The 13819-nt window shown below is 41.5% G+C and overlaps 1 protein-coding gene across 1 annotated transcript in view; it reads right to left on the bottom strand.

The window, feature by feature from the left end:
- Positions 1 to 13819, bottom strand: part of ZNF385B (zinc finger protein 385B) — a 349071-nt gene that overhangs the window by 326623 nt on the left and 8629 nt on the right. The window contains exon 2 of the mRNA XM_006760561.2: positions 5409 to 5547. Coding sequence (XP_006760624.1) covers positions 5409 to 5445 — 37 coding nt within the window. The 5' untranslated portion in view covers positions 5446 to 5547. The remainder of the gene's footprint in view (positions 1 to 5408; positions 5548 to 13819) is intronic.

Below are 13819 nucleotides of genomic sequence, written 5' to 3'. Positions count from 1 at the left end.
TATATATGAGAGATAAAGCAAAGTTGACAAATTATTATCAATCAGTGACTCTACATGAATGGTTTCATAACTTTTCTGTGTATTTGAATAAAAAAAAAAGTTAGGGAAGGGTGGGAACCCTGAGGTAATAGGATACTTTTATATGTGTGTTGACCCCATAACTCTGTACTCCATATTCTCCAGGTGGGGCCTGGACCTAATGAAGTACATGTAAATTAACAGGTGCACCACAGTGCCTCGGGGAGGCTGGGGAAGTGCAGGCTGCGAGAACCCCAGCACAGGTCTTTGGAATGTGGCACTTGACAGAATACTGTCCCTTCCTTACTGTGGCCTTCAGGGCCCTCACTATGTGCCCCTGTCACTCTCAATTCCTACCTCTCTGCCCTATATGTTATTGCCTCCTCCTCACTTTCCTTTCCACATTTCTCATGTCCATCAAGGTCCTTCCTCCTTGGACTTTGTGTTCTCTGTGCCCTTTGCTCGGGAAGCTCAGCCTCCAGACCTTCCTGTTTCTGCAGCATTCAGATCTTGTGGGTCTTGGCCCAGGGGTCCCCTTCATCTGAGTGTCCTTCCCTGACACCAGCTCTATAGCAGCCCACCATTCCCCGCATGCACTCTCAGAGCACCCTGTTTAAAATTGTTTTTCGGGCACTCACCCCATGGCACAACTTAGAAATGATCATATTTACGCATTTATTTATTTATTGGTGTTTTATCTGTCCTCCCAGGATGGGGCCTTGTCTCTCTTGGTCACTGCTGTAACCCAGTGACTCGATCAATACCTAATGTGCGCCATAAACACTTACGGACCTAATGGACCAATGGTGCTAAACCACTGCAAAGCCCTGCAGATTAAATGCTGTATTGCTTTCCCCATAATATTTGCATTCAGAGCAATAAAATAAAAATGCAAAATAAGAGAATTTCAGTCCACAGCCTTTCGTATTTCTTTTAGAAGACTGTTTCAAGATACCGGAATCAATTCTTTTGGTTCCTAATGAAACAGAAGCATCTTTGCAAACAATCACAAATCATAGCAAACTGGACCTTCCTGTCCTTGTACCAGGGGATATAACTGCTGCTTTGTTTGCCCCTGGAGCTCCAGTCACCAGCCAGAGGAAAGCATTAAACAATCGGAGGCGGAAAACAAGTCTGCCTTTCCACTTCATTAAATCATATATCTTTTTTACACGTGAGCCACCAGGCTATAAATCATGGAAGACAGAATGAGAGCTAATTAAAGGGTCAGCTGAGCATATCATTTTCAATTCCTGGCACCCAAAAACTGAGATTGCCAATAACTGTGATAAAACCCAGAGCCTTTGCTAACTAATAAAGCAAGGACTTTCAAGCTGCCAGCTTGCTAAGCCATGTTCTCACACGTAAAATAATCTGTATAGAATATAATTTTTATATGGTAATGAAATTTTAGTCATTTATCCCAGAGTGCTCCGTTAAAATATACTTGGATTTTATTTTATCTTTGGTAAGGATTACAAAGTAAAAAAAAAAAACAAACAAACAAACAGTGGATTGTGTTACATTCCAGGTTGAAGTTCACTCCTGAGATAGGAAATACTATTGTTTTTAATGGTATTTAGATGGCATCTTTCTTCCAAAGTACATCCAGAGAAAGCAGGTTAGAAAGAAATTCCACGCGTCAGGAGGGAAAACGAAAATGGAGTTAGACCAAGACGGCCAAGGTCACTAAACAAGTCAGTAGCTGTTCTGAGAGCAGAACCTGGAGACAGCTGACTCACCGTGGTTTTCCCTCTTCCAAATACACTGCTTCATTTAGAAGGTATTTTGAAGGTATTCAAGTTTATGTATTTTATATTTGCATTCCCGACAACAAAGAGCTTCCACATTAGTAAAAAAACCTGACTATCTTACTTAGACACGATAATAAATATCAAAACTATTTATTTTCCTCCTTTTAAAGATCTTTATACTGATAGTTATAAATGAAAGCTTGAGATCTAACACAAGGTAATAGCACAGTCAGGTATAATACAAGATTATAGTTTTTAAGAAGAAGAAAGATACTTTCTGTCATTACTGTAATTTAATAACTTAAAACATAAGGTGCATTTTCAGAGGTTTTGCATTATGATTAGCATTTTATCAATTTTAATACTACTTCAGAATTACAGCTAAAATTTCAAAAGTTAAATACACCCACAGTGTATTTATTAAATCTTTAAAAAATATAAATCTCCAATATTTTCTGTTCAAGTCCTAGGGTACAAAAGAATGCTTCTCTCTGTGAATACAGAGGTGAACAAGGTGAGAATTGGTGAGTTATACATATCAAGTTTCCAAAGCTATGCCTGTTTCTAAAGCCTCTTTCCAACATGACACACATTTATCTCTGTGTCCAACTATAGGAGGTAAAAAAAGAAAAAGAAAACAACCCAACCAACCAAACAAAAAAGAGCTTGAGCATTACATACAGCAGTCAAGAGATTTCTTGGATCTTTCCTAATCTTATGTCTTGAACATGAACTACTGATCACAACACTGACACTTCAGTATATGAAAAACCAGAAAAACTACACAGGAAATCCTGTCTGTACAACAGATTTGTCTTTTTATCCCTCATACCAAAATCTTCATGCACATGGAGTGCCTCACTTGTAATGATATGGAAAGTGTGGTTAATTTCGTTTGCTACTCTTTGTCCTATTATCACTACTATAATACATAGGGCACCATCCCCTCTGCAGATCCAAAGAAAACGCTTACTGTATTGCCATTTCCAAAAGAAGATTCCTTTGGAAAAGGAAAGCACAGGGATATAAAGCGATAGATAGATAGATAGATAGATAGATAGATAGATAGATGGCTAAATCTACAAGCAAAAAATAGCGAATGAGAACACTGGAAGCTTCACGCTATCTCTGGTCTGCCCTATTTGAGCACTAGTCACTCTGCCTAAAAGAGAATCAGTAAATTTTTTTTACACGGGTAGAATGCTAGAATCACAGAAATGAAATTAAGTTATATAAAACTATCTTTAAAATATATTTTTTCACTTAAAAAAGAGTATAAACCAATAATAAATAGACTAAGAGCTAAATATCAGTTATTATTGTAAAAAAAAAAAAATGGCATGTTGCTGTCCCTTTCAAAAGTCAACACTGAAGTCCGTAACCATCTAGAGGAGAAAAACTATCAAGATTTGGCATTCCTACCTGGATTCTTTCAGATAATTCTTCCCCTGAAGAAGATTCATACCTGAATCTATAAGACAACTCCTGAGCCGTAGTCAGCTAATGGCCTCTTACTTATACTTTAAAATTCTTTGGAGACATATTAAAGAACAGCTTCAAACACTCTGGTCACTGAACCATCCCATAGTTTCTGGGTCTGTTGCTCCCATTAACCTCCCAACACACCTAACCCCATGGACCTTACCAGAGAAAACTGTGTGCAGATGAAGTCCTTCCCATCACCCAAACCAACTCAGAGCTCCCACCCATTAATTTTCATGGAAAATCATTAGTCAATGAAATGGAAAAATTTCCAGCCAATAGGTCACAAAATAAAATGGCCTTTCTTGACCAGTGAATAAATATCCTTATGCACCATTACTTTTAAGTTGAATATTCAATTTTAGGGTACCATTTGAAATGATGTGAGGTAAAACACAAAAATGGACATCTTGTGACATGTCCCTGTGTAATTCAACTCTTTATCATGTAAATCTTTACCATTCACAGGCATTCAAAAATCGAAGTGTTTCAGATGGCTAGCTATATCAGTCCAGGTCCCAGCGAGAAAGAAGTCCACCATTCAATTTGGAAATATTAGAAGAGGGTTTATGTTTAAAGGACTATTTACACCCATATAGTCAGGGTATACAGGAGCCACAAGGATACTCAGGAACCAGGGGTTGGAGCAGAGGGAAGGGCAGTTACTGGACCTGGAAAGGAGAAGAGACCATGGAGGAGGCCACCTTGAGAGGAACAGAGACCAGCAGGGGACACAGCCAGTCTATGGTGCCCTTCTAGGGGGAATTGGGGGTTATATACTCTGATCTCACTCTCCTGCCTTCGTCCTATCTCCCGTCAGCATTTTCCATTAACCAAAACCAACTACAAGGCAGAGGCGAAGGGATTCTTTAGATTCAGTCCATGCAGGGCAGCCTTCCAGAGCAGAGAACTGATTGAACAAGGGTGAGAGTGGATCTAGAGGGGCAGACAAAAGACATCCATATGGGCAGAGCAGACCACACACACTCCCATTCTAAGATTAAATTACAGATATATGTATAAATGCTAGAGAATAAAGGCATTCACACAATGCAGGAATAGATGCAAGTCCCCTAGAACAGCCTGTCTTGTTCCCCAGAGTCCCTAAAAGGCACAGAAGCACTGGCAGTGCAAGGCAATATCTCATTGAGTAAGAGCTGCTCATTCTGGCGACACAAAGTTAAATCCATATTCAGGAAGATTTTGACATAATGTTCTATGAACACTATGCAAAGGAGTTTGGGTTGTCTATACACAAAACTGAATCACAGAAGTTCTTTGATCAGAGCAATGCCATGATTACATCTTTGTTCAGAACGATTTCCATGGTGGCATCGGGTGTTCAGATTAGAAGAGGAAAAGAATGAAATCTAGGAGACCATTTAGAAAGCCATTACACAACAATCCAGGAGAGAGATAAATTCAGTACTGTCATTCTGTGGCTTATACTTTTAAAAACCCCTGGTGCCTAATATTTTGTGATATATAAGGCCAAACACAAAATTTGTTCCTTCCGTTTTGAAGTTTCTATATTCTCTCACTGATTCGTTTTGCTTCTTTACCTCCCAGGACCAATCATTCATTGAGTCCTAGTGAGTCTAACTTCTACCTTTCCTCTTATTTCTGCCAGTGCTTTGACAAAGGCCACATTTATAGCATAGACCAGCATTTCCCAAATTATGTGCAAACTGTTCTGGGGGATTCCATGAAAAACACAAGACTTCTGGACAAATATTGTGGGAAAGTCCTGGGTTAAACACATTTGAATCATTTGCTTATATGGCTTATGAATTCCTAGAGAGGGGTTCCTTCTTTCACAAAAAATCTGGTGACATCTCCATACACAGCGGTATAACTCAAAATATAGATAGCAAAATGCTGGCGTGGACAAACTATGGTTGTCCCAGCATTTCTGTAAAACTTCAGTTAGGCGGCTGACGTTTTTGTATTTATTGCCCCCAGGAAAGAGATTACATAGCGCAAAGCAAGGAAAGGGGTAATCAATTCTTGCAGTTTGAGTTTCAAACATTAAGGGAGCTCATGGGCAACAGACTCTGAAGTACATGAGTAAGAGCAAAGCTTCCTACATTTAGACTAGATAAAAGGAAGGGAGAGGGAAATAGTCAAAAGGTAAGTGAGAGAGTTTCAACTTACGTGGGTACCTGAAAAGGGGACCCAGGTCCCAGCCCATTCACCAGCTCTGTGCTGAGCCATGATGGAGAGAGAGGTAACAGAAACTCCAGAAGATCTGGTGGAGCTAAGGGAATCTGTGCCTTCCTGGGAAGATGGAGCCCTGAGAAAAAAAACAAGACTGTAAATAAAATGGCTAAAATACAATTTCATATCTATGTTGGGATTTTTCAACCTCAGTACTATTAACATTTTGATCCCAATAATTCTTTGTTGTAGAGACTGCCCTGCGCATTGTAGGATGTTTATCAGCATCCCTGGCTTCTATCTACTAGATGACAGTAACATAATTGCCACCTCCAATTGGGACAACCAAAAATGTTTCTAGATATTGCCAAATGTCCCGGGAGGTAAAATTCCAGTTGAGAACCACTGACCTGGCTAGATAGAGTCCTGTCTCAAAGAGTTTCTACCAGGTGCAGTATAGGTTATGAGTACCTAAATGAATCATTCTGGAGGATCCAGAGCATGGACAATGTACTAGAACATGAATAAAGAAAAATAAATGCAATGGCAATGGATGCTAGAGAGGATTGATCATTCCCAAGGACAAAATGGTGCACTCCCCCAGATACCTCCACATTATAGCTGTGCTGGTTAAGACCAGAGATACTGAAGCATCCTAGGAGGCAAGCTATCTAAGTTCAAATCCCAGATCTAACCATTAAGAGCTTTTTGACTTTGACAAATCACTCAACTTTCTGAGACTCAGTTTCCTTGTCTGCAAGATGAAGTTAAGAGCATATACCATATAGGGTTACTATAGCAATTAAATGTGTTAAAATTTGTGAACTTCCTGCTCTTTACAATAAAGTTTTGAATGAGTGGTGCTTCTTACCATGTATATAAACATGTCCTGGAATTAAATCCAAGTCAGAGAAGAGTGTGACCCTGGATTGTAACTAAATGTCTACCATCAAATCCAATGAGGCTCACAATAGAAACTGAAATTCATAGTTGGTCTCTCTGCATCCAGTCTAAATTCTGTTTGCACCCTTCAATGTATCTTCATAACACCATTGGACATCATATTAACCTTCCAATCTAATCAGACAATGTGTTTCCCATTATCCATAGCTATGGTCACAGAGAGATGCTTCAATAATTCAAGGCTGTATGGAGGACAGTATGGCATGAGGATCCAATGAGTTTCTGTAGGAGACTTTATATAAAAATTCTATGTGCTCCTAAGATATGTTTGAAACTCATTGGCCTACTAGATGAAGATTCCACCAGATGGCAGCCAAGGCCACCCATGAGTAGCCCTTCCCCATCCATCCAGCTGCTCATCAACACAACCCCATGATCCAGCAGGAGGCAGTCACTGGTACACAGTACATGTGCCATTAACTTCATAGTTTAGCACATGCTGTTTCATTTGCTTGGAATATGTTTCTCTATCCTACAGAGGGGATCTTTTGCTGTGAAACATGCTCAGATTTGCATGTTTGAAAGAAATGCATGACAGGAGGACTTTTGAGACTTTGGTACTGGGTCAGGGGCAGGGGGCTGCTTCATGTGCTGTAGGACTCTTAACCAAGGCCGGGCGTCCCTACGGAAAACGCACAGCTTCTCTAGATGATCACATTCCCCCACCAAGTTCTGCCCCAGGACTGGGGCACTCCAAAGCAGCAGACCATTGGATCAACTAACCTTACAAAATCAACCTCTTTTTCTGTTCTTTCATATTTCCCTGCTTCCCCTTCGCATAATAAGTCCCTGCTATTCTTTCCTCCCGGGATATAGTCCCCTCAAGGGGCCTTCAGAACACCAAAGCCAACCTCATTTCTAACATATAGGCAAATTCTGCTTTCATCTCTACAATGCAACTCTCCCCTGAGGCACACGGAGCACAGAGGCCTGGCTGCCTGATGCAAAGGGCAAGGAAACACACATCTAGAGTGAAACATCACTGTGTCACAGTGAATCAGCATTCCACCTGTGTGTGCATCTCAGTGGATCACAACTTCTTTCTTTATACTTTTCTAAAATAACTTTAGAATAGTTTTTTGGTCAGAAAAATACACTATTAAAAGAAAAGTCCAATTGGTACACACATTTATGTTGCAACACCATTATTCAAGTTAAACTATAACATAGGTAGATGACAAAAAGCAGTGCCTTGCCCAGTAGCTGCCTTCTCCCTTTTGCAATCCTTCAACCTGTTCACTTGGTGATGAAAAATACTGCTATCACCTCGGAGGGTCCCCACTCATTGCCTTCATTCGTGCAGTTCAATGCCACAACCCATCAGATCACCTCCTCCTCTGTCCCGTTTGGCAGCCAGTCTCAGGACTGCTGCTGGTTTCCCATCTGTCAAACCCAATCTATCTTCAACACAGAAGCAGGGCCTGGAGAGTGGACTGAGCAAAGACGACGAAGGCACGCTGGGTTCACCCTTGATTTGACTGACTGTGAAAGGAGAAGGAGTGCTAATACCATGGAAAAGTCTCTAGCAGGGATTTGCTTCCTGGCTTTGCAAGAGTTTGGCTAGAAGTGGGCTTCCAGCCTGGGAGATAACAACCCCATACAGTCAACAGCTTTTGTCGTTTTCCCAGCTACAAGGATTCCTTTAACCCCAGCAAAAGGGAGCAAGGTAGCATCCATTTTGAACAATCCTGTATAGTATGGCCATACTTCTTGTGATAGCAGATTGGTCCAAAGAAGATACCTAATACAAGCTAACCAATTACATAGAATGGTATATGCCTGCATAGCCTCCTGGGAAATGGAAACCAATGAAATTGCCCCTCCCATTTCCTAGTTGTAACCTAAGGTAAGGCATTTAACCTTGCTTGGTCTATTTCTTCATATGTAGAAAGAACAGTTGAACTAAAGATGTATAAATTTTCTTTTTGCTCTTATATTATGGTTTTTATGATGACGGTTGGTTGTAGAGTCAGTAAAGCCTGGGTTCAAAATCATGGTGTGTCAGTCACTAGTCTTATAACCAAAAAAAGTTCCTCAGCTTCTTAAGTATCAGTTTCATCATTGCAAAATGGAGATGATAATAGTACCTACCTTGTTATTAAATGGCATAATACATGCTAAGTGTTTAAAACACAACCACACAGTGAAGCAGCCTATGCCCTCTAGTTACTATTGTTATTGTTGATATTTCTATATGAAACATAATTTATATTTTTTAAAAGGAAAAACACCAACCAAGGTGAAAAACCTGATAACTGTTCAGTCAAATGAACTTTTGAATAAGATCCAATCATTTGGCTCAACATTAGTGCAAAGAGCTGTGGAGAAGAAGAACAAACAATCAATATTACTCTCCAGACATGTGAACATGTACAGGATGTTTAATTATGACCCAAGAAAAAAAGGTAACACTATTTGTCTCCAGCTCTATCGCAGAACTTAAATAAAAATTTAAAAACAAATGGTACTCCAAATACAAACAGCATTAGGTAAAATCATAACTCTCTAATGAATGATAAAGTTTATAAGCTACTCAACTTGGAGAACCATGCTGCAGAATTATCTTTTCCACTGTCTTTCTTTGTAAACTTGTCTTGATGGCATATACAATATCAATGTAGCTGGAATATTCCTTCCTTCTTATGTCAAAAGCATAATGCTCACTACTGCAACACTATATAAGATTGATTATCTCAGATCCAATTGATTTTCTCACTCCAAAAATGACCCTAACACCCCTAAAGGTGGTAATGTTTTAAAACTCTCAGAATAAACTAGGTTGTCTATTGAGAATATTTTTGTCTACATAAATGGTACACTCCAGCAGCAACTTATTGACACAGATTTACTTATATATGTAGCCTTATCCCAGTTGAGGTCTTTGGTGAATCACATGATCTGACAGGGCACAATGCAATGAATTGAAAAAAGGTAAAAGAATATAAGACAAGTAAGTGAGAAAAAATAATACCAAAAGAACCAGTGCTGCATAATGTGGTGTAACATAATGACAGCCTGGAGAGATGGGAAATCTCAGCAGTAGATGAGCTGCAGTTGAAGAAGGAAGTTGACCCACGGTACTTCAGCCAGAAAAAAATGTCATTCCACCTGTAAAACTGAAAGCAAGTGCCACAGAAATCAACAGGGACAGGAATCAAAGATAAAGTCATCACACAAAGGGCATGTTGCATCTGCCTCTCACATAAAAACTGTATGGATCACATGCATCACATATTTCACATGTAAAGATTGGCACTCTTATTCCATTTTCTGAGCTCGTATGTGCAAAGCAACATGTGCACAAATGACCCTTTCAGATGGTCACACCAGGGAACTGGCAAGAGTTTCCCTATTTGGGGGATCACAGGGACTGTGAAGGAATGTAAGGACTAAGTCATCCATTATCACTTAAGTTACAACTTGATATCAGATGCCCTAGAATCCAGAGTATGTTTAGGTGGTCCTAAATATCTCTGAACAAAATAAATCAGTCATCTGTCCCATTCAGTTATGTTGGCACTATCAAGAGTTGTCATGTTGTGTGGCTGGCAGGACTGCTTCAAAGCCAACTGGTTCTTTTGCAAGATGATGAAAGAAAAAGGGAACATGTAAAATATTCTCTACTTAGACAATATTATCTCTACTGACATACTTGCATATGGTAGTGACTGAATGCACACTTTTAGTTGACTGTGCAAAATCACCTTCTTGGAGAAGCTAATGACTATCAGATTAGTAATTAAAGCATATTTATATCTCATACTTGGTGTTATTCAGTTACTTTTATAATTACACTAGAGGCCAGGTGCACAAAATTTGTGCACTGGGGGCGGGTGTCCCTCAGCCTAGCCTGTACTCTCTCCAATCTGGGACTCCTCGAGGGATGTCCAACTGCCGGATGTCCCTGCGGGATCAGGCCTAAACCAGCAGTCTGACATCCCTCTCACAATCCGGGACTGCTGGCTCCCAAATGCTCGCTTGCCTGCCTGCCTGATTGCCCCTAACCACTTCTGCCTGCCAGCATGATCAATCCCTAACCACTCCCCTGCCGGCCTGATCGACACCTAACTGCTCTCTTGCCATCTTGTGATCACACGGGGGTGGCCATCTTGTGTGAGGGTGTGACAGTCAATTTGCATATTACCTCTTTATTATATAGGAGGATTTTAAAGCCATATTCTTTTAAAACATCTAGAACGACTATTTTCAGAATTTGGACCTTAGGGTGTCCAACAACTTCAGCATCCTGACGTCATTTCAGAAACAGAAGCATTCTAATCACTCAGATGTCTAATCAGATATGTTGCCCCCTTGTCCTGTTCAAGTAGGATTTGGATGACATAGGTGGTCATATTAGAAGGCTGTTTACCCAGAAATGAACTTATAAAACCTTTAACTGACATAAGCATTCCCTATCCTGCTCATCGACTGATTTGTGTGGCTCTAAATAACCCCTCAAAATATTTTGAAGGGGGGAGTAACGTTGTTTTATTTCACCTATAAAGTCCAGGAAGCTGTCCTGAGTCACATCAGGCATGTTTCCCTTTACAAATCGGCCTCTCAGTGAGCCAAAAGGGCTGGCCGTGTGCTGAAAGCAGAGAGGAACTTTTAGCGGAGAGTGATGGCTCCACCTCATTACTGTCCTCAGATTTCAATGTGCACATGCAACACCTCAGGTTTAAAATGGAGATTCAGATTCAGCAGGTCTGAGGCAAGGCCCGAGATTCTGCATTCCTAACAAGCATCCAAGTGACGCTGATGCTGCCATTTGGTGCACCAACTTTGGGAGCTAGGAACCCCCTCCTTGGGGAGCCCCCAGTCCTGCTCTGCCACTACTGGGCTGTGCCACTCTGGGCTCATTGGGTAACTTTTCAGTGCTTTATTTTCCTCTGTAAAACATGGTAAGGCATGGAGGCTCTTAACAAATTCAGGGAGTTGGAAACTATGTGAATGAATAAATTCAGAGGAAAGCATTTTTAAAAAATTAAAGAAGCTACTCAGTTAAGAGTCTTTAATATCACTGAAGGACAAAAGGCACCTTTCTTTCCCTGAAACCAGCAAACTAGATGCCATTGCTTCTGCTGCCAGTTTTGTGTGGCACTGAGCATGCTATTCTTACATTCTCCATCAAACTGCTGCTCTAGGTGCCTGCCCTCTGGCCAAGCTGCAGCTGATCACCTGGCTTCTACGCAAAGTAATTTCTGAGTGGCCGCTGGTCTACACTCTGTGAGGTAGCACAATCCTCTTGATAACTCTCCTCCCAAAGGCCCAGGTTCCATTGACATAATCTCAAGACAATAATTATTTAATTAATTGTAGGAAGGATGAGAGGACAATTTTCCATGCCTCCATAATTCATAATTTATAGAATTTTCTCTCTTAAAATTCACATACTGATGCTTATTTTGCACATGATGGTGAGAATCAGTAAAAATAAATTCCTTCCCCACTCTAGCCAGTGTGGCTCAGTAGATAGAGTGTCAGCTTGCAGACTGAAGGGTCTGGGTCTGAGTTCAATTCTGGTCAAGGGCACATGCCTGGTTTGTGGGCTCGATCCCCAGTAGAGAGCATGCAGGAAGCAGCCAGTCAATGATTCTCTCTCATCATTGATGTTTCTACCTCTCTCTCCCTTTCCCTTCCTCTCTGAAGTCAATAAAAATACATTTTTAAAAAATAAATAAAATAAAAATAAGTTCCTTCCCCAATATTATAAAAATAATTAAGTTTGGTGATAGGCATGCAAACACCGTATTTAACTTCCAGTGCAGTTGAGTATGATTGACTTTACTGCACCTTGGAGAATATTTTCCTAAACTCTCCTTTATTCCCAAGCTCCTGGAAAGTCACCTGGAGCCATTCTTGGTGAAGTGTCAGCAGATGGTGGCAATGCTATTGGACCAAAGCAATGTTGAAGCAGAGGAAAGAGTAGAAAGCCACAGGAGTGACAAAGAAGCATTCCTCATGGGAGGGACTGGAACACAGAGCCAAGTGGCTTCAGTAGCAGGTCACTCCTCTGACCCCTCAGAGGAGACTCAGGAGAGAGTAACGGAAATATTGGGTCACAGAGGTACTCCAGAGATGCTGCTGTCTTCATCCATTTTAAACAGAACATATATTTTCAAGTATAAGACAACAAATAGGCCACCCTGTAACTAGAGTAACTGCTGGCCACATGATTAGGAACAGCTTGGATCCAGGGTCTTGATGGCATCTGGCTCTAGAAAGAAGCATGGAAGCAGAAGAGCATGCCAGGAGGCGAGACCTGGACCAAGGAGGAGGTATTGCACATTCAGGGAGCCAGCCAGGCTGCAGACTGATTAGCTGTAAAAAAAAAAAAGTGGTCATGGATACCAAGCAAAGGATGAATTATGGTGTTGTGTGGAGAGAAATGGGCTCGGGGCAGATTTATTATGCTCCATTTCCACTCTGCTAGCAGGCTGCACAGAGTCTCAGGAGGTGCAGATCTACTCAGGATGGAAATTTCACATCCAGGGACGCTATCTCAGATAATCTAATTTGGTGAGATGAGAAAATCGTATCTCATAAAACTATCATCCCCTTTCGAAAGCCCATATAAAAGTTCACAGGCTGTTGAGGCATCTAGCCATAGCATGAGCTCCTGTTATAGGCTACATGGAAACAACGGACTTATAGATAAAATTATTTTCATAAGAAATGCTACTCACTTGGTATGTGCAGTCTGTTCTTTACAACCTGAACTTCATAAATTTTTATAAGGTGTTTGTTTATTGTCAGGCTCAGTAGCTGCTGTGTCACCATTGCTCAGTCACAGCTTTTTCAGACAAAGGAATCTGAATCTATGCGTGATACACTATATAGTACTAGAGGCTGGTGCACAAAATTGGTGTACAGATGGGGTCCCTAGGCCTGGCTGGCAATCAGGCCTGATCAGGTTTCCCACCTCCCTGCCTCCTCCTTCCCTGGCTCCCTCACTGCCCCTCCACCACCACTGGTTGCCTGCCATGTTCCATGCCGCCCTCTGGTGATCAGCGCACCTCATAGCAAGCAATCGAACTTTCAGTCTCCCAGTTGAACTCACGAGGGGGCAATTTGCATATTAGCCTTTTATTATATAGGACTAGAGGTCCGGTGCCAAAAATTTGTGCACTTGCGGGGTCCCTCAGCCTGGCCTATGCCTCTTGCAGTCTGGGACCACTCGGGGGATGACCACCTGCTAGCTAAGGCCTGCTCCCCGGGGGATTGGGCCTAAGCTGGCAGTCAGACATCCCTCCGGCAGCCCGGCAGCCTTCGGGGGATGTCTACTTGCCAGTGGGGAGCAGGCCTAAGCTGCAGTCAGACATCCTTAGTGCTGCTGAGGAGGCAGGAGAGGCTCCCACCACCACCGTGGTACTGGCAGCCGTCAGCCTGGCTTGTGGCTGAGCAGAGCTCCCCCTGTGGGATCACACTGACCACAAGGGCCAATG

The sequence above is a fragment of the Myotis davidii genome, unplaced genomic scaffold, assembly GCF_000327345.1.
Source record: "Myotis davidii unplaced genomic scaffold, ASM32734v1 scaffold370, whole genome shotgun sequence".
In the NCBI taxonomy this organism is placed as follows: domain Eukaryota; kingdom Metazoa; phylum Chordata; class Mammalia; order Chiroptera; family Vespertilionidae; genus Myotis; species Myotis davidii.
This window is presented reverse-complemented; position numbering and strand designations above follow the sequence as displayed.